This window comes from Numenius arquata, chromosome 11, assembly GCF_964106895.1.
Source record: "Numenius arquata chromosome 11, bNumArq3.hap1.1, whole genome shotgun sequence".
Taxonomy (NCBI): Eukaryota; Metazoa; Chordata; class Aves; order Charadriiformes; family Scolopacidae; genus Numenius; species Numenius arquata.
Window position 1 is genome coordinate 899816 of NC_133586.1, and position 26988 is coordinate 926803.

At 56.2% G+C, this 26988-nt stretch overlaps 1 protein-coding gene across 1 annotated transcript in view; it reads right to left on the reverse strand.

Annotated features, from left to right (window-relative positions):
- The window catches only part of ADAMTS7 (ADAM metallopeptidase with thrombospondin type 1 motif 7), a 43635-nt gene that overhangs the window by 13657 nt on the left and 2990 nt on the right, over positions 1–26988 (reverse strand). The window contains exons 4-19 of the mRNA XM_074155749.1: positions 24909–25105; positions 24151–24234; positions 23382–23506; positions 22196–22345; positions 21364–21507; positions 17766–17910; positions 17214–17306; positions 16398–16543; positions 13893–14062; positions 13523–13656; positions 11481–11601; positions 10839–11083; positions 7578–7719; positions 5544–5670; positions 4799–5012; positions 46–1848 (exon numbers count right to left, since the gene is read on the reverse strand). Of these exons, the coding sequence (XP_074011850.1) occupies positions 46–1848; positions 4799–5012; positions 5544–5670; positions 7578–7719; positions 10839–11083; positions 11481–11601; positions 13523–13656; positions 13893–14062; positions 16398–16543; positions 17214–17306; positions 17766–17910; positions 21364–21507; positions 22196–22345; positions 23382–23506; positions 24151–24234; positions 24909–25105 (4040 nt within the window). The remainder of the gene's footprint in view (positions 1–45; positions 1849–4798; positions 5013–5543; positions 5671–7577; positions 7720–10838; positions 11084–11480; positions 11602–13522; positions 13657–13892; positions 14063–16397; positions 16544–17213; positions 17307–17765; positions 17911–21363; positions 21508–22195; positions 22346–23381; positions 23507–24150; positions 24235–24908; positions 25106–26988) is intronic.

The window sequence follows — 26988 nt, forward strand, 5'->3', positions numbered from 1 at the left end:
CTCCACACTGGCCACATCAGGCTTTTAATGGGACTCAACACATACCTCGCTCCAGTTCCCGACCTCCCAGCTGGGCATCGCAGAGGCTGCCGTGGTGGTCGATGGTGGAAGCAAAGCCTTCTCCTTCTCCCTCTCCTCCTTCTCCTGGAGTGGTGGGGGGGCGGGGGTGGGCTGGGATAACTTGTGCTCCCCATCACCGAAAGCAAATGTCCCTGAGGTTGCCGAGGGCCAGCTCTCCCCTGGTTTGGTGCTGCTGACTGGGGGCCAACGGGAGGTCTGCTGGGCACGGGGCGATGCCAGCTCTGGGTGGTGGGACACCCCCACGGTCCACCACACCGGGGGGAACTCAGAGGACGATGCTTCTATCGGGTGCACTGGAGGGCTGTGAGCTGGGGCTGTGGGCATGGCTGGTGCCAGGGCATCTTGGTGGGTGAGGCCGCTAGAGGAGAGCTGGGTGGCCAGCCTGGTCACGGTGGGGGACAAGGACACTGCTGCTGGAAGGGCTGTAGTGGCCACCAAGGGGGCTGAGGTGAGGGAGGTGGGGGTGTGGAGCTCTGGCTGGTGCCCTGCCTGCCCCCCAGGACCCCCGTCAGCACCCATGGGATAGGGTCTGGCAGCAGGATGGGTGCTGCCAGCACTCCAACCTGTCTCCCACCACAGTCCCTGTGGGGTGGGGAAGGGAAGATCTGCTCTCTCTGTCCCATGGGCTTGTTCCTGCATGCCCGCTATCCCCTCCGGCATTTCTGCCCACTCTTCCTGCTCTGTGGCCTTGGGGGCAGCACCGTTGGCATCACCCATGATGACAAGACCCATTTCCCTCGAGTCTTCATGGCCTCTTCCCGCAGAGCCGGCCACGTCGTGCTCCTCACTGTTGGCATCACCCGGCCCCTCTGTGCTCACACGCCCCTCACTGCTGCTCCCCAGCTCTCCCAGGCTGTCGGAGGGCTCTGTGCCATCGTTGTCCTGGCCAGAAGGCTGCCGTGGGGAGGGATCAGTCGGGTAAGGAGCCCAAGGAGCAAGGCCATGGGCTGGAGCATCCTGCCCCGAACCAGTCCCCGTGGGCATGGCTGCCCAGGGTTCGGCCAGGGGTGGGTGGTCCTGGCTGTTTGCAGAGCCCCAACCCATGCTGCTTTGGGTGGGCGGGTGGTTGTCAGAGCGGGGCACAAGCATTGCATCTTCCTCCTCACCCATGAAGTCAGGGATGGCATATTTGGGAGCGGCTGTCCCCACATCCTCAGGGACCACGCTCAGGAGGTCATTCATGGCTAAACCCCCAGGCTCCATCTCTCCTTCGCCGTGCACGGGAGCAGAAGTGCTCGCTTCGCTGGTCACCAGATGGTCCTCACTTGCTTCTCCTCCCGGCTTGACAGTGTGCAGGACATCAGCGGGCACCTCATGAGACCCCTCCACATCGTTGGGGCTCAGCTCTGGCTTAGGCTCCTCGCCTTTCGTCTCCTTCTCCGTGAAGGGATAGTAAGACAGATCTTCATGGAAGTTGATAAAATTATAATCGTAGTAAAAATCGTCAACAAAGACATTTCCCTTCCTGGCTGAGAAGTCCTCCTCAGTGATGAGATTGACATCGTTGGACTCCGGAATATTTGGAATTAAGGGGTTAAATTTAGCAATGTGGTTGCTGGGGACGTAATGGATTTCATTGAATATCTCTCTGCTGGAGGATCCACTGCCAGACCAGTCCATGTTGGCATTGTCTAATTTCTTCTGGCACTGCGGCAGGGAGCAAATAGTTTCCGAGCTGGGTCTTTCTGCGGGGTCACAGGCGGCTCCAGTGCTGTTGCTGCAGTAAACAGGGCGCCTCTGTGTCCCGTTTCCACACGTCGCGGAGCACTGGGAAAGGAGGAGAAAGGCAAATGTGAGGGATGGGAGCATGGGCGATGGAGGGTGCAGCAGGAGGAGCAGGAAAGGGGCTGGCAGCGGCGCCACAACCCATTCCCATCGATGGTGCTCCCCTCTGAGATACTGGAGCGGGTGCTGGGTGCCGTAATGCTTTGGGCACAGGGAGAAGATGCTCCACGTCACTCTGCCACGCTCCCACCACCCACCTGGGGGTCTCCTGCATCAGTCCCAACTGGGGCATGGGGTCCCAGGAGCAGCGGGTACTGGTCACGCTGGTAAGCAGTGTTATTACCGGCCAAATCTACCTCCGGGGCTGTCTCCCCATTAGAGACCGTCCCAGCACAGGGTTGGTATTGCAGGGTACCCTGCTCAGGGTGATCCTTGACCTGCTCTCCAGCCAGAAACAATATTCCCAGGAGACAGACATTGGGCAAGATGACCTAACAGGTCTTTTCTAGGACCTATCGCCATGAATTGCATCTCTTCTTCTAGAAGAGAAATTTTTGAAGCAGGGGATAATAACATGGGTGTTGTCCTAGTAGGGAAAAAGCAAAGGTCAACGAGCAGCTTTGTTGCGGACACCCCCTCCTCCACCATAATGCTCTCTTTGAGGTTGTTCACCATAAAGGAAACCCACAAGCTGGAAAGAAGGACAGCAACATTTTCTGCTGCATAAGTAAATGCTAGCGCTAAGATCACATGTGGGCTGCACAAGCCACAGGCCACTGCGGTTTGGGGTGACAGATGCACAGAGCATTAGTCACATACATCAAAGCGCCTTCTACAACCCAGCCAAGAAGAACAAATGGTCAGCGAGGCAAACAGACCCAAGGGAGGGGATTTCTGCTGAAATCGCTACTATTTGGCTGGAAACAGAGGGGCTGAGGGGAGGGTTTGATGCATGGCCGCCAGCGTGTGGAAATGAAGAGGGTAAGGTGGAAGAAGCGGAGCTGCTGGGCTGGGCTCTCCGGGTGATGTGCTCCTCAGACAATATTTACTCCTGTATTTTGAGCCTTTCTTGTCTTTGCTCAATCCTTGCAAGGGCCGGGTGCCTGGTCAGGACTTGCCCCACTCCCTGCGCTGGTTCTGGTGGGCTCCCGGGTGGGTGCCCACCCTGTGGGACATCTCCTGCCAGGCAGAGGCTGTCTGGAGGAGATGCTGATACTACACACCAACATCTGTGGGAGGGGGGCAGGCAAACTGCTTCTCCCCACTGGGATTGGCATTGCTAAATCTGGGAAAACAGAGGTTAACTCCCACAGTGCGTGCCTCAAGCCAGAAGTTCTCAGCAAATGCCTCCAGCTCCATCCAGGAGATAAACCCCAGGTACGGTAGCTCTTGCAGGGGGAAGGAGGGGATCTATTTGCCAAGGCTCGTTTATCGGGAAAGCCTCTGGGACACGGACAAGAAATCATTTCTGTTACAGGAGCCTCGTGGAGGAGCAGCCAGAGCTTGCAGGAGGGTTCAGCATCAGGGACACCTCTGCAGGAGGTACCACAGCAGGTGGGATGGGCTCTGCAGGAGACAGACACTCCCGTAGGCAGACCCTCACCTATTAATGGACAACAAATAATATTTCTGAACACACCGATAACTTCTTTGGAAAGTCCATAGAGCTGGACACCGCTTTAGGGTCCTTCTGAAGGCACTAAGTCCCAGTGTTTAAGCACTTTGTTGGGCTAAACCACGACACTACCCAAACTGCAAATAACCCCTTGGGTTCCGCCCTGCCCGAGGGTCTGCTGGCACAGGAAAAGCAACAACCCCCATTATTATCGCTGGACAAAAGGACCACATTTCTGGGAAGCTTCTGAGCCCCTCAAATTTCTCTACTTACCAGTGGTGGTGGAAACGCAGAAGAAAGAGGGCTCTCATTTAAGTGAAAGGAGGACAGAAAAATTACAGACAACTCAAATCCTCGAGCACATTTTTCCTGGGCTCACAGTTCCCTCGACATCAACACCCCAGAGAAGGACTGTGGCGGCTTGTGCTGGCTCCGTGCACAGCACAGACCCACGGGCAACGCGGGCTTTTTCCTTTGAACTCTGCACTCTACTTTCTCAGCCCGGCAATTGTGGCTTTTGTGGGCCCCTAGAAAAATATTTCTAAATAGCTCTCATTTAGCCTTCAAATTTTCTGTTCGCATTTTTATTCCATTTGTTTCTTAGCAACAATCTCAGTTCCCAGGCTCTCTCGTTTCTCTCTCAATACTTGTTTTCACACTGAACACTTTTTGAAACCACTGCTTAAATTAGGAGATATAATTTTCTGGTTAAAACCCTCAACCTGCGGTTAAGCTGATCCACAGAAATACAAAAATAAATAAAGGCTACAGAGGGTGCCCACAGAATTTTATATGTGAGCTTTTTTTTTTGTTTTTCACCTCTCCTTCTCTTTAAAAAATATTGTTGGAAAATTTTGTGATGGCTCCCCCACTCCCTGGGAGCATTGCTGAGGGGCTCTCTGTCTCTGCCCCCCTGGGAAGGAGATGCCCACTGGCCAGCACACATGTGCCTGGGGCACCCAGACCCCAGCTTGCCCCTAACACCCGCCTCAGCTGGCAAGAATCATCTTTAAGGCTTCTGCCAAAAAAAAAAAAAAAAAAAAAAAAGGGGAGGAAGGTTTGTGGTGCTGGAAAATACACTGAAGGGTTGAAAACCCCCTCGTTTCTGCCCTCCTTGAAACCAAGCACGGAGCATCCTTCAGGGAGGATGGGGCAGAGTCCAACAGCTCGGTGCTCCTTCCTCCCTCTGAGACCTCCCCGTGCCACACAATTCCCATCCGTGGGAGCTGGTCTTCCACCTGAGCCCACATTAAAACATCCATGATTTTTTCCCATAAGCAGGAGCACACCCATGGCTCTCAGGCAGGCCAAGGACATCCTGCGGGCACTCTGTCCCCAGCTCCCACAGCTTTGCGGGACCTCCCTGACCCTCCTCACCTCAGACCAGTTCCCCACGGCCCACTCGGAGGGACAGGGGACCTCCTGGTGACAGGGCGCCGTGGCCTCTGGCTTGGAGAGGTGCTGGCAGTCTGCATGCTGCAGGGCCCTCTGCTCGTCCAGCCCCACGCTCTGGATGCAGAGCACCGTCCTCTTCATCAGCCCCGACCGGCCGCAGGTGGCCGAGCACTTCTGCCATTCACCAACCCACCACCTGGGGAAAGACGGGAGGGGAAACACCTCAGCCACCAGCCGTGCCCCACATGCCGAGTGCTGGGGGGCAGTGGGGTTTAGCCCAGGAGATGGACACGAGATGCACATGGCCTTCAGCAGCCTGTAATGATCAGTGGGGCCTGGAGTCATGGGGGAGTTTGGATCCCAACCGCGGCTTGTGTTTCAGCCCGAGGTGAGGGCCAGGGACGGAGGAGCCCCTGTGTTGTGTGGGGATGGTTACACAGAGGCAGAGAGGGGCTCCCGGCCCTGCCAGGATGGTGCCTTCTCGTGTGGCTCATGGTCTGCAGAGAAGCAACACACTGCGGCCGTTGGGCAACCACAGGGATTTGCCCCCATGGACCAACGAAGGGTCTGGGAGCCCATTCTCAAGTACCAGGGAAAGGAGAGCTGCAAAGCCAGGGGTGTAAATAGCTGCACGCATCCTGGTGCCATCGAGGCACGGCAGTGACCAAGGTCCCCCCCAGCCCTGGTCATCCCTTGGGGCAGTTTGGAGATTAAAGCTTTGCAAAACCTGGCGGGGCAGGGCTCCTCGCTGCACGTCCTCTGCTGGTCGTCAGGGCGGGTGAGGGCATCACAGAACCGCTCCTCCACGATGCCCGCCAGCTTCTCCACGCAGTGCACGATCTGCCGCTGCACCCCTGGGGACACAGGCAAGGGACTGGCTCGAACCTCAGACCAGGACAGAACCAAACCAGCGAGCATCCTCCACCAGCGGGCGAGAGAAGGCCCTAAGGTAAGTTTGAGCCACCAAAAACAGGCAAAAGAAAACAAAACCACCACCAAAACTGGAAGGCGAGAGCCCACTTCTGCTGAGGTACCGATGCCCCCATGAAACCCAATGGCACCCGTGTTTCCAGTGTGGGAAAAGCAGAGCCGGACACCTGGAATCAATCTGACACCTCTGTGATGAGACCTACGGAGCTCAGCTGGGCTGGAAATGACCCTGGGCCAGGGACACCTGGGAGTGGATGGGTGGATGGCAGGATACATGCATGGACGAAAGGAAGCAACACTGGTCCCGTCAGGTGTGAAAAGCCTCTGGAGCCGAGGAGCGGGATGCACCATGTCTGAAGCTGCCAAGGAGGAGCACAGGATGGCGAACGGTGGAGATGTTGCAGCCCGCGGGGGGAGCACCATCCAGAGCCACATCCAGCCGTCGGAGCACGTGTGCACATGTACGTACACACACACACAGAGGCTTTCTGGAGGCTGTGTCCAAAGGGGGGACAACTGACAGCAGCCCAACTCTTTTTTGGCAGCCGCAGCTGGTGGATAAATCTGTCAAAGCCTCCTGCCCCCGGTCTGCAGCACTCACGGGACATTTCTCCGGATGATCTCATCCTCCACACACTGCCTTGCCGCCTGCTTTTGTCCCCCTTTTTGCAACACGTACTTGACCCATGGCTTGGGAGCGCTGTAAATAATAACGCCTGCCACCAGCTGAGATTGATAGGGGCCTGCTGGAGCTGCTGAGCCATGCTCTGGCTCAAGTGCTCGGGAGCTCATGGGGATGGCGGGGATGGGGTCCTGGGGCTGGTCCCCACAGAAAAGGCTCAGCCTGAGCTCTCCCAAACCCCCATCTCAGCTCCTGCCATCATCCAGCCCAGGGAGAGGGGTTCAGTCCTCCTTTGGCCGCTTGCCTGCGGCTGGACAAGGTGAGCATCCTCACCCACCTCCTGCCCAATTTGCTCCTCTTTCTCTTCTGTTCTGAAAGCCAAGCGCTCAAACCTTGCAGAACAAGCTAGTTTTGAACAAAAGCCAAGTGCCCTCAGCTCCCGTCCTCCTCAATGCTGCAGGGTCCATGCAAACCCACACTTGAAGAGCTCTGAGCAAAAATGTCCGTAAAACGCCCCCCCAGCTCCTGCCGCAGCAACAACCCCCCTGCTCCCGGCTGGGATCCACAGCCATCTCCCAGAACATGCAGGAAACATCTCCCGGCACTCTGTGCTGCCTAGAAAATATGACCATCCTCAAATTCCCTTATTTTCAGTGGCAACCGCTCTCGAGGAAGCGCTCGCTGGTCCCAGCCTCCCCCCTTGCAGTGTGCCTGGACCGTCCCCCTCCACCAGCTGCCCCACGACACCCAGCTGGTGGCACAGCGGAGCAGGAGGGGGGAAGCAAGTGTCTGACACCACGGGGCAGCGCGGGATCCCAGAGCTCTGCCCCAAAGCACCCTCCCATGTGCTCTCCATAAAACCCTGGAAACCATCTCCCCCAGAGACACCCAGCTAGGCGGGAGACCGGCCCTTTGAAACTCCCTGGATTTCCCCTAAAGCTCTTTTGTCTCCGTCACCCCCATGCCCCGCGCAGTAACAGGACACCCAGCAAGGAGCACAGCACTGATAAAGCACGGGGTCCAGCGGGCGACCGCGGTGGGGGCATCGGGGAGTGGTGATCTCAGCAGATGTCGCTTTTTTCCCCCCCAAGACCTCCTGAAACCAAAGACCCAGGAATTTCTCAGGCATCCCCGCGGTACAGGGGGTCACAGTCTGCTCCCCCACTGCCTGTGACCGAGCCCTGGGGTCCCCGTGGGAGCCCAACTCACCGGTCCCGCAAGTGGCCGTGCACGTGGTCCAGGAGCCGAAGCGCCAGAGGAACTCCGCCTGCTCGATCTCGTTCTCGCTGTCGGCCGGGCGCTGGATGGTGTACTGGTACCGCACACCCGGGTTGGTCTCCTGAAACAGCAGCTGTGGGGACACAAGGGCAGTCAGGGAGGTGACAGTAGAGCAGCAGGGGCTGGTTGCTGCACCCTTTTCAGGAGATAACAGCCTGCCCAGCATGGTCATAAAGATGCCATTCTCCATCTGGCTCCGCACCAGGGCTGCATTACCTGTGCCCCAGCAGCAAATCCTTTTGGAAACAGCGTTAGCAAATGGCTAAATAGCGTAGGAGCAGAGGAGCCGCCCCTGCTGTGAGCGTTGGGCTTGTGGAAATGCCAGGTAATGGTAAAAAATAACACTGAGAGCTTAAGCATCACCAGGAATTTGTTTTTACATCTCCCCTGATGAAGAACCTGGAAGGATTCCCCTGTTAATCCCATCCAGTCCCACTGCCAAATGCAGACTTTCTCAAGGTTCAGCACGCTGAAGGGCCCAGGACTGCCAGATGCCCCCTTCCCTGCTGGGGAGGAGGTTTTGCATGTGCCACCACCGGCCCCAGCCCAGCCCAGGGTCTGCAGCCCACGGGGCAGGAACAACCCTCCCGCCGGTCGGGAGGATGCTGAGCCACGTCTGCCTCTCTCCATCCCTCCTGAGCTTGCAGCGAGGGGTGTTGGTGTGGAGGGAGGCTCTGACTGTCCTTTGGGATGGCAGCAGAAGGAAGGGGACAGCAAGCGTCCAGCCCCGCAAAGGAGGAATCGAATCTCCTCACCTCTGCGTGTCCCAGAGAGCTGCGACCGCTCCAGCAACCTCCCTGGGGAAGCACCGCAGCACTTCTCGGCTCGAGGTGCCGGCTACCCGGGTTGGTCCCCGTTTGCACCTCCAACTTGTCACTGATGTGCCCTGGGCACCACCCCAGCGTAACCCCCTCTCGTGCAGCGGACAAAGGGGCTGTGGGCAAACAGCAGGGAGCCGCTGGCAACAAACACCAGTGATGGCCGATGGCGAAGTGCTCCTGAAGGGATTTCATTAATTAATTGCTCCCCACTTGGAAGGGGCTCCCGCTGCTCTCAACAGGCAGGAGGCGGCTCCCGTGGTTGACACAAATCCTGCCCACGGCACTTCCCGCACCAGCGCTGGGCAAAGGCCGGGAGCTAACCCCTGTTTTTCTTAGCCTAAGTGCTCCCATTATTGCCAGAGCTTTGTTGTTCTTGGAGCTTTGGCCGGAGCAGGGGCTACTTTCCAAAACCTCTTCATGAATATTGAAACATTTTTGTCAAAAGGTTTTAATTAGGTTACGAATCCCAGAAAGTGATTTGCGGGAGCCGAGCGCGCCAGCGCTCCCATTAACGGCAGCACTTGGCGGCAGGCGAGCCCAGCGTCCCGCTCACATTTCATCCCAGCTGCTGCTGAAAAAAAAAGGCAAAAAGGCGAAGACTTTGGCTGCTCGGCGCGGCCGGGCTCCAGGGCGAGAGCCTCGGCAGAGGGGCTGATGCTCGGGAAGGGTGCATGGGACTGAGCAACAATTGCCCGGGCTGGGGGGCCCCGGGGCCAAGGGATGTACCTCCGTGGTGGTCACTGCCTCTACTTCGCACCAGGAGGAATTTCAGCCCGGTGCCGGCTGTGCCATCGCCCCTGGGGCAATTCCCACCGGCTTCTCCCTGGAAAAGCTTGGCCTCACGGGCACGAGGATGTTGGCTCCCACCAGCTTTGCATGAACTGGCAGATCCCTCACTCCTGCCCGTCCCGGTGGCCATTCCCAGTGGCAGGAATTGCAGAGCCCAGCAAGGCAGCAGGAGCGAGTAACTCCCAGGGACCCGCCTGGCAGGGACGCCCCCGAGCCCCCCCCACCACGCTGCCCTCCCACCGCCCTCCCCACCGACAGCCACAACCCTGCAAAGCTGGGCAAAGCCTAACGAAACAAAGCCACGCTGAGAAGTAATCCCCCGGGTGACTTTTCCCTGGATACAAGGTGAAAATTAATAGAGTGGGATTGGTTTGCAAATTAAGGCAATTTGCAGATAATCCCCAGCGCTGCCGCTGCTGCAGCGGAGGAGGGGATTAGCGATGGCTGAGTGGGGCTCAGATTAAAAGTGTTTGTGGGATGCATGAATTGGAGAAGGGGCTTCCCAGGGAGCAGGGGCAGCGGCCGGGGGCTCGGAGCAGGACCAGCCATGGGGCAGCCTGGGGCCACAGCTTTGGGGCAAAGACCCTGATGGCAGCAGGAGACGGGCAGATGCTCTCCTCCTGTCTGCAACTCTGCTCCTGGAAACTCACTGCTGTAATACAATATTTTTTTTAATTTTTTTTTTTTTTTTTGACTATGTGGTTAATTGTAACCTCCTCTGCCCAGGCCCAGGCAGGCAGAGCAGCAGGTCCTGGGTGCACTCCCCTGCCCTGGGAGCCACGGCTGAGCCAGGCAGCATCGCTCACCTCCTCAGAGCCTCGGGGGTCTGATGAACCATAAAGACTCATTCTGAGAAGGGAAGTAGCTTTATGGAAATTCCCACATGCAAAAAAAGAGTAAATCTTGAAATTTCTAGTTGTTGCAGAGGATTTCAAATGTTTCTTTTGGGTTTTTACCTTCTGCCTGAAGGGCTTTTGCGAGGAAGCAGAGCCTGACCTGCAGCGCCCTGGCCAGCATCACCCAGGGTTTGGGCCAGGGAGCAGGACCCCTTGGTCCGAGCTCCTTGCCACGGCGTCAGATGGTGCAGAGGGGGACACGGCGCCAGTGGGAGCGTGGCATTGCCGAGGGGTGCCAGTGGGACACCCTCTGCCACCACACACGGCACCACAAGGGCTCCCAGCTCCCACCGCCTGTGCCAGCCCTGCCAGAAGCCCTGCAGGCTCTTCCCCTGCTCTCGGTAAGATACGGGAAAGGCCTCAGGAAACGGGCTCTTTCTCCTCACGCGCTCTCTGCTGTGTAAATGTGCTGAGGAACGCTCCAAAGGGGACGAGGCTCAGCTGGAAGCAGCCCGGGCTGGGAACACTCCCTGGCCCAGCAGCGTGTACTTGGCTGCTCCCGAGGTTGGTTCCCAGAGAAACAGGCTCATGAAGGAGATGCACAGCCCCATCCCTCAGATGGCAGGGAAGTGTCGTGACGGACCACAGCAGCTCAGCCCCGCACGGGAAGGCAGGAGATCCCATGTCTCTGTCCCCTCCATCCTCCCCATCACACACCCCAATGACCAGCAGATCCCAGACCGTACCTGGATCCACACGGGCTCCACGGTGGGCCCCGGGGAGGTGAGGTTCTCCCAGTTCCCCGTCCTCTTGTAGGTGAAGGTGGTCCCTGCCACCCTGTAGTCCCCGTTCCACTGGATGGTCCAGCCGCCGTTCAGGAAATACTTCTCTGGGTCCTCGCTCCGCAGCGCCAGAAAATTCCCAGCTTCTGCAACTTCTTCAATCCGGATCTCCCGTGCTCCCACCGGGATAATCCCAATATCAACGTAACCTGGGGATGGAACCGAGCATTGGTCTTGGCGGAGTCTAAGATGGGGCAGAGACAACCCATGCCCTCGGGTGGGTGCCAGCGTCATGTCCATCCTTACACCTCTGTAAGGCACCAGCGGGCACCAAACCCCACCTCGCGCTGAGCCCAGCCGCCTTCCCTGCCGGGAGAGCCCATCACTGAGCAAGATGCCCCATCCCTGGAAGTGTTTAAGGCCAGGCTGGATGGGGCTTTGAGCAACCTGCTCTAGTGGAGGTGTCCCTGCCCATGGCAGGGGGGTTGGAACTCGATGATCTTTAAGGTCCCTTCCAACTCTAACCATTCTATGATTCCTCCTCATGTTTAGGTGGAACTTCTTACATTCAAGTTTGTGCCCATTTCCTCTTGTCCTTGCCCTTACCCAGCCCCTCGCTGTCCTCGAAGGTCTTCTTGACGGTGTGGCAGGTGGAGCCGTCCCCGTGGCAGACGCCGCACCGGTCCTCCACCGCGTTGGAGTCGATCTCGTAGTCGCAGCCCACGTTCTGCAAGGCAGCCCCGTCAGCCCCTGCCCGCCCCGGCCTCGCACCACGCCAGCGGCTGCCGGCGCGGCAGGAACGAGGGAGAGACGCAACGGTCCTAAATGGTGGGAAATAAGGAACATGGATGGGAGAATGGGGCGAGCTGGAGTCGTTTTGCAGGATGGGTGGCAGTACAGACACCTTGGCTGCCATACGGGTTTCTCTAACACATCCTTGTGGTCCTGCCATCCTGTTCATATGCAGTGAGGAGCACAACCCACAACTCATTTTTTACCTTTTCCAACCCGAATCCCTGGGCAGCAGAGCCTGCTGGCACACGTTATGGGCTGAGCCGAGCTGGGAAAGCCCCTTGGTCCTCGGCCCTGTTAGTCCTGCTTCAAACCACTTCCCGAAAACTCTTTTTATATTGTGCTGAAGCTCTCCCCACCTCATGCCAAATCGCTCAACCCGTGCGGAGCGAGAGACTCCCTGTGATTTTTGCACCCTAAAAACCACAGCCAAGACCCCGGAGGGACCCGCTGGGTCCTGTGCCTGGAGCCTTCAGCCTTCGCTGCCCGAGGAGGTGCCCAGGGGCCGCTGGCACTCACGTTCTGCAGAAACAGCACTATTTTAGCTTCTGCCATGGCCTGTCGTGAGCCAGGTTTAACTCTGGTGTCACAGGCTGAGCGGTGATGGGGATTTTGAGTGCAGCGAGCTCTGGGTAAAGGTGCTGTCATCCGCTGGATCGCACCATCCTACGCGCCAAATGAAAGCCACGACCCCTGCGCTCCCCCTCCAGCCTCTGCACCGGCACGTGGCGGCTTTTGAAGTAACTTACAGCCCATTCCAGGAGGAAACGGGACCTTCCCAAAGCCTCCAGTTGCCGCTGGGCCCCTGCCCGCAGCACGGCCAGCGAGAGGGGGAAGTTTCCACGAATGGTTTTGATATAAGAGGCTGCAAGGAAACTCCTTGGCTGATGATTGTCCCTATTTCCTGCTGCTCTTTGTGCCGTCCAAAACATTTATTTTTTTTTTTTCTCTCCACAAAAAGCCTTTCAGAGAGTCTTTATCTTTATCTAACACTAGGGCAGACCCGACCGTGTCCCTGCCTGCTTGTGCCAGTCCCTGGTGACACCGGCTTTGCTGCAGCGTGGCTTTGGTACGTCCCACGGTGGGAATCTGCCCCGCGGACCATGGCAGCTCCGACTCCCACCATCTCCTGATCTCACAGATATCCAATGCCAAGTGTGCGTTTATTCCTAAACATCGGGCTCGCCTCCCGAGGGAAAGGGAAGGTGTGAATGAAGGGGCTGTCTCGCTGCCAGCGAAGGCCCCTGGGGGACCCAGGGCACAGCTCAGCAAAGCCTCCCCAGTCACACCAGCACCTCCCAGACGATTCTCACTCAGCACTGACCGTGCCGTTTCCACCAGATCCCTGTGCCTCCCGCGCTGGGAGATGCCCTCCCGGGCCAGCAGCCAGAGCGATGCTGCCACACATCGCAGTTCATCTGGAGAGAGCTTCCAAGAAATTAAAATAGCAATCCAAAAGGAAGAGCGAATCCCAGCGCTGGGAGAGACTGCCAAGGTGGGGGAGGCATCTCCATCGCTGCAGGTCAGACCCACGGCTGCCAGCTCCAGGCTGGGCATCCTCTCTACGCTCCCTTTCACATCCCAGGCATTATTTTCAGCTGAAACTTTTTCCTTTTTTCCCTGGGTTTGTGCTCTATTTCCCTGAAGCCAGCAGAAGCCGAAATACGGCCGTACCGTGTGGAAATAAGGAAAGTTTTCCGAGCGGTGAATGACAAAACGAGCAATCTCAGCCCGTTGGTGCGTGTGGGAGGGGGGACAGGGCTCGCCTAAGGGATGGGTGATGGGTGACGGCACCCACCTGCATTTCCCCGAGCACAGGGGGGGTCCTTGGGCTCCCTCCCCGGCATGGGACCCACCTTGCAGATGCCGTTGATGCACATGTCGCGGCTGGCGTTCATCTCGTAGCACGGTGTCCCGTCGATCACGGCGTCCCGCAGCTTCTCTGCGAAGTACTCGTCCTCCGGCCGGCAGTGCAGCTCGCAGGGGTTAACTGGGGAACCCAACAGGCAGAAACTAAACCCCAGCAGCTGGGGGCCACCTAACCACCTCCCAAAACATAAATTAACCCTGCAAGCCCAGCCATAACTTAAAATACGGCATAAACAGGCTGCAAGGCAAATCCGACAGACGCGAACAGCAAGATCAAGCTGTCGGCAAGACTGGGTTTCGGGGATTCTGTTGGGGCTGGAGGCAGAGACCCGGCAGCGGGCTTTGCCCTTGACTCACTGTTGTTGGGCACCGGCGTCCACTTGTAGAGCTTCCCTTTGTAGAGCATGGGGTTGAACTGGCTGCACTGGACCTGGCGGAAGGAGGGCTTGTCGGGGGGACACGGCCTGACGTTGCAAATCCGGAACCGCTTCCGCTCCCCCAGGCAGTACCTGCCCCCGTACTTCGGCCTGTTTGTGGGAGGAAAAGGCAAAATCAGAGAATCACAGAAGGGTTTGGGTCAGAAGGAACCTTAAAGATCATCTAGTCCAACCCCCCTGCCAGGGACATCTTCCTGGTCCTCGTCAGGGGCATCCACAGCTTCTCTGGGCAACCTGGGCCAGTGTCTCACCACTCCTCGTTGTAAAAAACCTCTTCCTCGTATCTAACCTAAATCTCCCCTCTTTCAGTTTAAACCCATTACCCTCTGCCCTATCAAATAAAGGCCTACCGCACACAAAGGGGAAACTCCCTTTTCCTTCCCAGCTAAGGGAGGGGGGGTTTGTACCTGCTGCTAAGGTCTGATCTCCTGAAGCTGGGTCAATCCTGAGTCCACCTGGAGCCATTGGGGAGCTCTCCCAGATATAACCCACACATCCCTCTCCCGCAGTGTTCGTGGAAGGAAGCTGGCTGTGAACCCAACATCCACCCCAGAAACAGCCCCACTCCCCAGGGCAAGCTTTTGAAATACATGGAAACCATGGCCCATGCCCTTCTTCTCCAAGTCCCTCAGCTCCCTGCTGCTGCTGTGGCTGCCGGGTTGTGCTACCGGACCATGCAGGGTGAGACCATGGACCAAAGGCAGCTTCTGCTGAGTGATGGCTCTCAAGCCAGGTTAGCTCCATCTCTGGTCTTGTCCCTCGACAGTCTCTCCTTAATGCTGGAAATATAGCCAATTTTATAGGTCTGGCGTACAATGCTACAAAAGCAGTTGTTAAAGCCAGGTGTCACCAGCAGCGTTCATGTCCGAAGCCCTCCCACCTCCTGCAGCTGCAGCCGGGTACCCTTCCCCGGGGGCAAAACATCTCCCTCACCATCCTGGGTACCGTGGCTGAGAGATGCCAGTGCTCCCACACGAGCCAGGTCAGGCAGGAGGAGCTGCTGACTCTGATCCTCTATGGCCCAAGGGAATGGCAAAGCTGCCACTGGACTTTTTAAAGCAAGAGGGACTCTAAAAGCAACAATAGTTTTTTCTTAGATGCCGACAGACCCTCAAAATATTGCCACCGTCTCCTGACGCTTGCCTCTTCCTTTGGGCACGGCACTCGCCATGGCCCGCGTCCCTACAGCCTCATGAAAATGACTCTTCCCCTGATCATTTAAGTCCGGGCACACTTTGCTGACGAGAATAAAGTTAAGTATTATTTTAGGGTTGTGTTTACATACCCTGCCCTGAGGAAATGCCTGTGGGAGGAGGACTGCCCAGTGCTCACATTTGTTCACTCCATCCAAAAGGCAAAGCTGAAGATTTACCTACAGCGGCCAAAGCAAACAACTGCCCGGGGAACTTCTCCTGCTTTTCCAGCGCTTGCTCTCCTGCCTGCCCGCAGCTGGGTTTGAAACACTCCATAAACTACAACTGCACTTCTGCCACAGAACTCATGTCACACACAAACCCAGCTCCTGACCCGGGACCGAGATTACGCAGCGCTTCTTCAAACAGCTCACTAGCACGTGTGAAAAACAACGCGCCGGAGGAAGAAGCTGGGCAGAGAGCGCATCTGGGCTCATTAGAGACCCTGCTCTGGAGCTTTCAGAGCTCCTCACGCCACTGAAAAGCGACTGCCACCGGCAAATTGCTCACAAAGCCCTTTTCTCTCCCCGGCCCCGGGCGCTCTGACACCTGGGCAAGCCGGGGGCTCTGGCTGCATCCAATGCAACAGCGATTTGGTGACAAAGGGGACATGTGGGGAGCAGATGGGTCAGCCCAGAAATCACGGGATGGACAAGGCTGCTCCTCCATCAGTTCCCGGATGCTTCCAGGTGGGAGCCAGCACTGGCTGCAGCACTGGCAGGCTGGGGAGGCAGCCTCCAGCCAGGCACGGATCAGAAATCATTCATGAAAAGCACCAGGGGGATAAACAGCAGCAGGATTTTTTGAAACGACTTTGAATCAGGCTCAAAGAACACTTATTTTTCTTTTCTGTCATGAAAGGACACTGGATGTGTCTCACAACCACAGGCACGGAGCTTTTGCTCTTTGAGTCCTATTGCACCCGCTCTCTGCCCGCACGGAGCAGGAGCGACTCATCCCTGGAAGGCGACAGAGCAAACTCTGCCCCTCCAGAGGCGTTTGCTGCCCAGAGAAAGGAATAACAACCCCGTGAAATGAATCCCCCGAGTGTGTTTCAAAAGCACAGTGTTCACACCGATGACTGCGCAACGGCACAGCCCAGCCGTGCAACACAGACAGGGGCAGGACCATGGTGGCCAGGTGATGGTCCCTGGCTTTATGGGGCAGCATTGGGTTCCTCTCCTCTAAATGGGGTCTGGGGGAGCTCCAGGGGGTGGGGAGGGCTCTCTTACGTGGGGCTGCTGCACTGCCTCTCCGCGCTCTGCACGCCCGCGCCGCAGCTGCGAGAGCAGGATGCCCAGGGGCTCCAGGAGCTCCAGCCGCCGGCAATCGCCTCGGGACGGTAGCCCACGGGCACACACTCGCCGTTGAAGCACCACTGCAAAGGGAGAGGCCACAAGAAGAAAAAAACAAGGTTTAAGGATGCAATAACTGATGTTGAGTCGGAGAGCCTGGCTAAGGGAGCACTGAAGCCCAGCACCCGTGCCGTCCTGTGAAAATCCACGCTTTGCTCGTACCGAGGTGCCTGGGGGTGAGCTGGGCTCTGCCAGAGCCCGGAGCACCTCTACGTGACGGGAAACTCGGAGATGTTGGGCTGTTTGAGGATTTGCCCCAGGAAACACACCCAAACCTCCCCCGGGACCCCTCAGCAAGGGGATTCATTGCCCGGTCTCAGCCCAGAGGGAAGGGTCAGCGAGGCATCGCCACGGACAAAGGCACAGAGGTTTCACGGGGATCATCCCCGGTGCTCTGGGACCAGGGCTTTGGGAGGGGACACTAAACCAAGCGAGGAGGGATGTCTACAGGTTTTCTTATAACTCTGTAATAGTTTTATGCTACCCTGAGCAGGAAAACCCTGTTCTGGTATGTCACCCATGCAAGGGTGACCAGAGCTGGCTGCCGACAGATGGTGGCTCCTCCAGATTGCCAGACCCTCTGTGCCCCAGAGCAGGGAGAGGAATTCTCTGCGGAATTCCCCTGTGAGCAGGACAAGGAGCCTCGGCAGCCGTGGTGGGGACTGCTCCCCGTTACCTTGCTCTCCCCGTTACCTTGTTCTCCCCACACGCCGTGCCATCGACGGCAGCGTCCAGCTTGGAGTGGCACGTGTTCCCCACCGTGCACCACAGTGTGTTGCAGACGCTCTGCAGAAAGCACAGGACACTGTTACGGCACCCGCCAAACCCATCGGCACAAGTTTAACTCGCAGGGAGAGGATCACCCTGTGCAAAGCCCCCCAGTCCCCAAAGAGCCCCTCAGAGCCACGTGAGCCCCTGTTAGAATCATAGAATCATCTGGGTTGGAAGGGACCTTTCAGATCATGGAGTCCAACCACCAACCCAACACTGACAAACCCACCACTGACCCATGTCCCTCAGCACCACGTCTGCCCGGCTTTTAAACCCCTCCAGGGATGGGGACTCCACCACTGCCCTGGGCAGCCTCTGCCAAGGCTTCACAACCCTTTCAGTGAAGAAATTTTTCCTCACGCCCATCCTAAACCTCTCCTGGAGCAACTTGAGGCCGTTTCCTCTTGTCCCAGCCTGTTCCTTGGAAGAAGAGACCGACCCCCCCAGCTCATGTTGGGGAGGACCCTGGCTTACGTCCATGTCATCACAGAAGGTGGAGTAGGGGCCATACTGCAGCCGGCACTGGTGGCCCACATCGTAGAGGACACCCGGGGGCACCAAGGGATAGTCCAGCACCTCCCGGGCAGGGGGGTCGTCCAGGCACAGCCCCCAGCCCCGGCTGAAAGAGAGAGGTCAGAGCGGCATCACCACCGGCCCGGCACACCCGTACCAGATGCTAATGGAGGAATCGAACAGCTCATTACTGTCCCACCACCACAAGAAGCAATTGGCATTTCCAGCTGATAGGACCCTGGCTCTCCAACCCACCCTGGAGCTGCTCCAGCACGCGGGTGGGCATGTGCCAGCACCTGCTTTTCGGGGTGGGTGTTTTTTGGGGTGCCCGCTCCCAGAGTGCCCACCCTCCTGCCCCCGGGCACAGCGGGTTACGGGGAAGGCGAAGGGACAAAGGCAGCAGCAGCTCCTCTGTGCAGCTGCGGGGCCAGTCCCTTGCTCACTCCTCCTTTCCCCCCCGAGATGCCCCCGTCCCCCGATGGAAAGCCAGAAACGCCATTTTCCCTGGGAATAATCCCCCTGGATTTTAGCTTTGTGACCAGGTCATCGGCTCAGCCCTCAGCCGGGACCCCGCTTTCGCCACTCAAGGTGAAGGGTTTCATTGAACAAACATTTCACTGCTGAGAACCAGATGCTGTCCCCGCGCCCCTGCATCACACTGACCCCAGAGCTGTCCCCGCCGAGAGCACAACCCTTGTGTCAGTGCCCTGCTAATAGAAATAAAGTAGGTTGTCAGCAACAAAACACACTCGCCCTCGTATTTGCCGCTACAAACAGTGCTCAAACTGTGCTGGACGGGACATCTTTAGTAAAAAGATATTAAAACTGAGCCCTCCAGGCTGGCCGTGGCAGGCAGCCAGGCTGCGGGAGCCACGGGGGACGCTGCCGGCCGCCCCCGGCTGCTCTCCGTGCTCTCGCTGCCGTACTTCACAAACACACCAGGAATTGTCGCTAGTTGAGCTCTCGCTGTTGATTTAAACAAACTTGTTTCCAGCAAAGGCAAAGTGTCCGGCGAGGGTTTCTCAGCAGATTAGATTACTCTGCGTCTTTGTGATGGGGAACAGGTCTAAATTAACTTGAAACAAGATTCCTTTTTAACCCAAAGCAGCAACACAGAAACCAGGGCCAGCAGCTGGGGGGGAGCTCCTGCCTTGGGGTGCCGGCAGTGCCATGGGGTGATGCCCGGCAGAACCAGCACCCCCTCCTCCCTTTCCCATCCCACCCCAGTGAGGTCCACACCAGACGCCTGCAAACAGCTCTCTTGGCTGGAGACGGCCCCTTAAAATACCACGTACATAGATTTTTCTGTCCTGGGGTGGAGGGCGATTTAGATTTGCTGTCAGCTTTCCAGTGCTGTGTTCAAAATCTATTCCTTCATTAAATATTTTACAATCGTCCTACTGGTCTCTTCAGTTGGCCAAAACATATTATCGAGCCAGCAAAAAATTGGCATGAGTTTCCCTCTGACTTTGCAGGGATATGCAATAAACCCCACGCCGCAGTAAAAATGCACAGGGGTCTGCGCTGCGTCTGCCTCTCTCAGTCTGTTCGTTAACGAGCCGGATGATGGACTAGATGGGATGGTGATTAAATCCCCATCTGTGAGCAGGCTGGGAGGATCTGCAGATACATTTGAGAGTGGGATTAAAATTCCAAAAGCACTCGGAGAACTGGAGGAAGGGTCCAAAAAGCCAGGAAGGAATTCAATAAGAACAAAGGCAAGGATTGGAGCTCGGGAGGAATCAGCTGCTCAAAGAGGGGATGTGGCAGCCCCGGCAGCGGAGCGATAGAGCAGGCAGGGCTGGAGAAGACCTGCCATTCCCAGGCTCTGGAAAAGGTGGGGCTGGAAGGAGCCCACGGGAGGATGATGGCTGAAGACCCCCAGCACTGTGCAGAAAGGCCAAAAAATTGGTTGTCTGATCTAGAGAAAAGGCTGAAGGGAGATGAGACAAGCTGCAGCGCAGCCAAGGCTGCTGCTGAGATGGAGGGAGCTGCTCCCCACCATCGTGGTGCAGACAGGGCATCCATGAGACACCCGCCCCTGTTTTACAAGGGTATTCCCCCAGCCAGGCTGGGAAAGAGCTCACATCGTGGTGAGGGATGGAGAGTGAAGAGCCTTACAGCATCCTCCAGCTCCTCCCAGGGTTAGGGGGAAAAATCATGGAACACCAAAAAGGGCTAGACCGGATCTGGAGCGAGGAGCAGCAGAGCGGTCCCTCACCCACAGCAGCATCACCATCTGCCCCCTGAACAAGGGATGCTCATTCCCTTGGGGGTCACCACTGCCGCAGCAGGGAGGTGACCTCTTCCATCGCCCCAACGTGGACCCTGACCCACAGCCTCGTCAAGAGGGTCCCCCAGCCCCAGCTGCACCCCAGGCTTGACCAGCAGCCCCGGGGCCGTGCCACTGTTGAAGATGGGAATCATTTTCAGACGCTTAAATGTTCTGCAGCGTTTGTAAAATAAGAATCTTTTGTAAGATAATAATCAGCATCTGAGTGTGCTTTTTTTTTTTTTTTTAAAAAACATGAGGCCTGTTCCAAGCACATCTAGCAACCCCAGGTCAGCAGGGTCCCATTTTCTGGCTCACTCCTTCCCGTTCTCCTGCCAGCATCGTATTATAACGCACTCATGTCTGTGCTGGCAACGGCATCTCCCTCGCCCGGGGGATGTCGCAGCCGGGGAAAGTCGCCTGCCGGGCTCCGCTCCGCTCTTGAGGCAGAGCTGCCCCTCCTGGGGGGAGCAGAGAGACCAAAACCCAACCAGAGAAGCCTCCAGCTGCTCTGTTTCTTCCCCGCCACAGCTCGTAGCAGCCCGAGGTCACTGCAAGCAGGAAATTCTTCATCCAAAAGTGAAGGTTAAAAGCAGAGGGCCAAGAACGCTGCGGATACGAGAAAGCTCCGTTCCATCAAAAGCCATAAATCAACAGTAATTCACCCTGCGAGGGGGCCAAGCAAGCCCCCACATGTTCCGGGCTAGGATTTAGGAATGGGAGCTCAGCCCCAGGCAGCCCCCCTGGCATGTAACTGTGGGTCCCTCGCTCAGCCCTCCCCGTACCCGGCTCTTGCCGCTGCTCTCGCTGTTCTCCTGCGGCAAGGAAGGAACATGTTTCTCCCGTGCAAGACACTGGCTGACAAACCTAAGCCTCTGGGCTGTGTTCCTAGGAACTTAATAACAACAGGCTGAAAAATCAGCCACGGGGTGCTAAAAATAAACAAATACATGGAAGAATTTGGCTCGGTCTCATTTCCTCACGTGATGCCTCCTGCCTAGAGGCAAACATCATCTCCTCCTGGCACAGCACCGAAGAAAACTGCACAGAGCCTCCGAGAAAAACCGCTCTGGCTTTAGTTGTTCAAGCCACAACCCCTGTGCCACCGCCCAAACGCTCGCGCTGCTTCTGTGTTGGAACCCCCATCCTTTGCAGCAAGGACCGAGGCAGCCGAGCGAGGCAGCCGAGCGAGGTAAAAGCATCCCCACGGGCCCTGGGGCCGATTGCCAAGCCCCCAGCCACCCCCAGCACCCCCCCAGCGAGGAGGAAGAGGAAGGGAGGACTTACTCGAGGAATCGTGTGATGTACTCCCGGCTGCAGCGGGACCAGGTGAGTGGGGACGTGTCATACAGGAGCTGTGGAGACATGATGAAAGGTCTTTTCCCAACTGGCTCACAGTCATTGCTGCTTCCATCATGCTGAATCCCAAAACTGTGTAAGAGCACAGCCCCACAAAGGAGAGGTGAGCCGCACGCCGCCACAACCGCGCAGCCTCGCCGCTCTCCGGCACGACCACACGCCACGCCGGACATCGCAAACCGGCCCAGCTCCAGCCATTAACGGGACCGGGGGATCTGGCCACGCGGGACATTTTAGTCACACCAGGGACACTGCCCCAAACTTTGTCCCATGCTTTTATTTCAGCTTTTTTTACTCAGAACTCGGCCAAGAAATACGTAATGAGACTATCGAACAAGATTAAATTAAACTTACTAGGTACATGGGCTTGCCATATCAAGATATCTATTATGAACTGTGACACCCAAGTGGTCTTGTCAAAATTTAATTGAAATTAGGGCAAGCAAAATTCTGTCACTGATTCTATACACAGACCCTATTTTAAAACTGTCTTCTCCAAAACCCTCAGCACCAGCAACACAGGACAACATACAAATGCCATTTGCCCAGGTTGCCTTGGGTTATGCGATTTTTCATTGAACCCGGGGCAACCAAAAACTTATCTCAGAAATTAAACTCCCCGGGTAAACTCCCCCGGGAAGGGAGGAAGGTTTGCACCAGCGAGGGACCGCTCAGGAACCTTCTCCCAAGTTCCACCCCTGCCTTTTCATCCCTGACTGAGCAGCGCAGAGGACAGAGGAGAGGAGGAAGCTGGTGGTACCTGTGTCCGAGCTCATGGGCCACGGTGAAGGCCAGGGGCAGTCCCGTGTCCTCGTTGATGTTGCAGCTCCTGTGGGGCTGGCACATCCCCGCCACGTGGGACAGGCCCAGGGTCTCGCAGGGTCTGTTCATTGCCGCGCAGATGTCCTTCCTGGGGACGTGGAAACGACGGACACACAGACACAGAGCAAAGAGGGGGTGTGAAAGCGGCAGGAGCCAACGCGAGGCGCGGGAAGGAGCACGGGACGCGTCCCAGCCCATGGAGGAAGACAGACGGACACTGGCCAAACAGAAGCCAGAATGGAGACATCCAACGTCTTTCCGCAACGGAAAGATTTACGATCTTTCCTTTCCCCTTTACTCTCCCAGTATCCCCGGCTTATTATTAAGCCTGATTAATGGGAACTGCTAGCCAGCCTGGCTACACGTATTCCATTGTATAAATAAAGCTGATGTTGGGGATAATTAAGCAATTACTACATTGCTTGGGGAAGCACATCCCGGGGGTGCTGTGGTCCAGGGCGGAGGAGCTCCAGCCACCCAGGAAGAACAACTCCATTGAAGTGCATGGCCTTAAGTGCCTTAGTTCTTGCTACAAAGAGAACTTCCTACAGAAGATAAAACTGTTGTGGGTTGTGAATCATCACACAAGCCACCGCGCCGCTGCCAAGAGCCAAGCTGCTGCCGCAGCCTGAAACCATCAAACCCAGTTCTGACTGCAAGGTATATAAACTTGGCCAGAGTCATGAATTCCTGCGAGCTTCATGGGAGGTCACGGGCCTCCTCAGAGGCTCCTCTGCCAATCCCAGCATTAGCCTCCAAGGCAAAAAGGAGAGTTAATCCTTGTGTACATCTCCCAGGAGGATCCAGCCATTCAGGGGCTTGGCAACAGAGCCACGGTGAAAACCCGGTTTGGAAACCTCAACTGGGAGCCGACCGGGAGCCCCCTCCAGTTTTAAACCTGAGATTTGAGACCAGTTCCAGCCATTAGGACCAGTTTATCTTCAGATTTCATGTTCCATATCTTATGTGCAGGTGTCCAGCCAGGGTTCAGGCGTGGGGAGTGAGATTTCAAGAGCTCCCAGTGAGATGTTCCCCTGGCTGCCTCTCTGTCCCCCCGCCCGCAGACGTGTTTCTAGCCCCCAGCGTAGCGTGCACAGCATAGAATTAGCACGTGGGGACAATACCTTGTGAGCAGGACTGCGACGTCGTGATGCAGGGGATGGGAATCTCCTTTCACGTTGATGCTCTTCTGCCATTTGCAAAAGCTCCTCAAGGTGTTGTCCGCGTGGTGGGAGATTTTCAGATCCTCCTGCCAACACAATTAAAAGGCTGCTGTCATATTGCTGCCAGATCTGCTTGGTTTTTTGGATGAAGGAGGGAGGGGACTGATCTCAGACAGACCAGAGTGAAATCAGGAGCAACTGCCATCCAGATGGAGTTGCTCCATATTTATAGGTTGTAGGCTGGGTGGGAATACAATCCTTTTCTGCTTTCTTTTCATCTGTGATTCAACCAAAACATTACATTATCTGATACCGGGGGCTAAGAAACACTGCGGGAAAATATCCCGTCCTGGCTGATGGGGAAGGACACAGCTGGGGAGCCCGTCGGAGCGGCGTCAGGCTCCCTGAGAGCCACCGCTGCAGCTGGGAGCACAAACAGCCAGCGACCCGCTCCCTCCGCTACTGGCAGCGACGCCGAGTTATCCTAAATTATTGTAAGAATGAGACTCTGCAGCTCCTCTGACCACAGCGTCCCCTTGACTGCACCAGGGCTGCAGCCCACGCAGAAGACAAGGAAGCAAGGCACGGGCATCTGCATTTATCCTACACAAATCCATCCAGGCCATGAAAACAGCACAAAAGAGAGATTCTGAGCTTTCAAGGCCAGCTCGCCATGCGTCCCAGCCTGGCTGCCAGGAAGGGAGGGTGAGTCACCCTGTTTTCTTTTTACCTCTTCATCTTCCAGCAGGATGAGTCGCACAATCGCAATGTTGATGGGGTTCCCGATGCTGGCGTGGTGGAACAGACCCGCCACCTGCAACAGGCAAACGCCAAAGAAATAAAGCCCGAAAGAAAGACAGACAGACCGACCTTGCCCCGTGACACCGCTGCCAGTAAGGACATCTGCAGGGGAACAGGAGCTCGAGGGGAAGCATCTGAAGGTTGTTGACACCATCTCGGGGAATTCCCCAAAATGAAAGACAAGACCAGATGCAGACCTGGACTAAAGCGTTGGGAGTGCGATGATATCCGTTTAAAATCGATATAATCTGTGCTGCACATTGAAACTCAACCAGAAACACCCTGGGGAACACCTCTGCTTTCACTCCGTAATAGATGTGTTTAACATCTCAAAGGAAGCCTGGACTCTCTGGGTGTCTTCACCAGCCCCCAGAAACCCAGGGTGGGCAGCACCCACCACCTCCCTTCCCTGGAGCATCCCTGCCCTCGGGGTATCTCCCTGGGAGGCCACGTGTCCCATCCCCACAATGGGAAGGAGAAAAGAACATCCCTTGAACACCGACCCATCCTCCCACAGCCAAGGGAGCACTGAGCAACGCTGAAAAGCCAACTGCGGGTGGGAAGAGCCCGTCTGGTGAGAGGTTTGCTGAGGTCCCACCAGGGATGAGTCCCAGCGAGCCCAGCGGTCTTCATGCCTCGTGACCCCAGGGACCTGGCGGCTCTGCCGCTGAGAGGAGCAGGACTCACCATGTTCATCACGGTCAGCACGTACTTCTCTATGTTCTCGCTCCCGTGGTATTCTATCATCTTGGTGTCTGCCACCACCAGCGTTTCCACCCACTTCTCCTTGCTGATGGAGCGCTGCTTTATCCTCCTCTTCCTGTGCTGCTTCTGCTCCCATCGCTCCCGTCGCTTCTCAGACCTCTCCAGGCTTTCCTGAGATTCTGAGGGACCAAAGGGGGGAAAAAAGACTTTTTTTTTTTTTTTTTTTTCAGTAAAACATCTGCAGCATTGGAAAAATGTCATCAAGGCCTCTTTAATTCAAAGAAATAACCTTTTGGTGTTGAGGAGGAGGACCACGCCTAGACCCGTAACCTACATGTATTTCGCTGTGCTGTATGTTCCAAAAAATTAGTGGGGGTTGAAGACTCTGACCTTGCACAGCAACATTAGCATCATAGAAAAAAAAAAAAAATAAAGCATTTGGAGTAATTTCTTTGACTAGAACAGGGTTTGCAATATTCCACGAGGAACGTGGAGCATCCCAGGGCAGAGCACTTTGGGTTCGTATCGACGTTTGAATTTACAGAGAACCCTGCAGAGCAGCTTGAGCACGTACCACTGGGAAGTATCGGTGGCTGAACATTTCTGATCATCATCACAAATCCGGATTTTGCAGAGAGAGACAGTTCCCCAACATGACAAACTCCGTCCCCCCAAAGCTGGACTGATGTCTTGAGCCAAATGCCGAAGTTCATCAGTGCCCGGGGCAAGACGGAGACGCTGCAGGACCGCACAGATCTCCTCAGCCACGTGGAGACCGAGCCCTGCTCCTTCCCCAGGAGAAACAAGGGGAACATTCACTGGCCGCAAGGGGACGGGAGGCGGAGGAGCGCTCGGATGCTCCTCACGCACACCAGCAACTGGGAATTCTCACACGGAGACTTTTCCTGTGACGCTGCTCCAAGATCAAGGTCAGGGTCAGCCCCAAGCTGGGTGAAGGCTTTACAAACCTCATCCCACACAGTGGGAATCGCTTTTATGGCCAGTTTCTACGGGCTCAGCCTTACTTTGTTAACAATGGACTTTCACATTTTATGGACTATACTGTACTTTAGCCGTGAAAGAGTGTTTTATCCCCCAGCCTGAAAAATCCCAAGTATCTGGATAATTTGATGAATTGCTAATACCACTGTGACAGTTTAATCGCAATGGCCTCCTTGGAGCTTGTTTCCATTGTGTCCTTTGCCGCTAAGCTTCCAGCCGGGACGTGAAGGTACTGCAGAGGAGATGGGCACGGAGGGCTCCCGGGCTCCCAGGGAAGGTTCACAGGGAATTTTCCCTTTGAGACCCCCCTTAAACACTCCCCCAGCTGTACCCACAGCACCGGGCATTGACAGAGGCCAAGTAACACCTACCAGCCCAACGCCACCTGGCTGCCTGGTGTACGGCAAAGAAAACCAGGAACACATCAGTACCCAACTAAAGGCTTGCAGTAATTAAAATCCGACAGAATTCTGGTTTCCTTTCCAGGGCAGACACATCGCATCCACTTTGCCAGCCCGGACTGCAGCGGAGATCCACGTGCGTTACACACGGGCCACGTCACACCCAGTGAAATTCATTTACAATGAGCGGACTTCAAAGTCTAGAAGGAGCCATTATGATTATTACCACAGATTAAATAATTAATTTAGATTAACAGAAGAATGCCTGCAGATAACTTCATTATAGAAAAAAAAAAAACCAACCCAACCCAGTTTCCGAAAGCGGAGAGCTCTAGGAAACAGGCAAAACAAGATGCGCTGCCTGGCAGATGCAGCTTCACTGATGCAGACGAGGAGTAAAGAGCCCGTGAGCTGCTGGGGATGCACTGAATTCCTCACTACTTGAAACCTTGGGCTTGGAAGTTCATCCAACCCATCTGCTCCAGCCAGAGGAGAAGTTGGGAGGAGCTCTCTGCCCTGCACAGACTCCCGGGGCAGCGACCGGGTTTCACTCCAGAAGTCCAATGCCCCGGCAGGTCAGAAACCGATGTTTGCAAGGAAATGAGAACAAATCCTCGGTCTCCACACCACGGGACGCTGGCAGGACCAGGAGGAAAAAA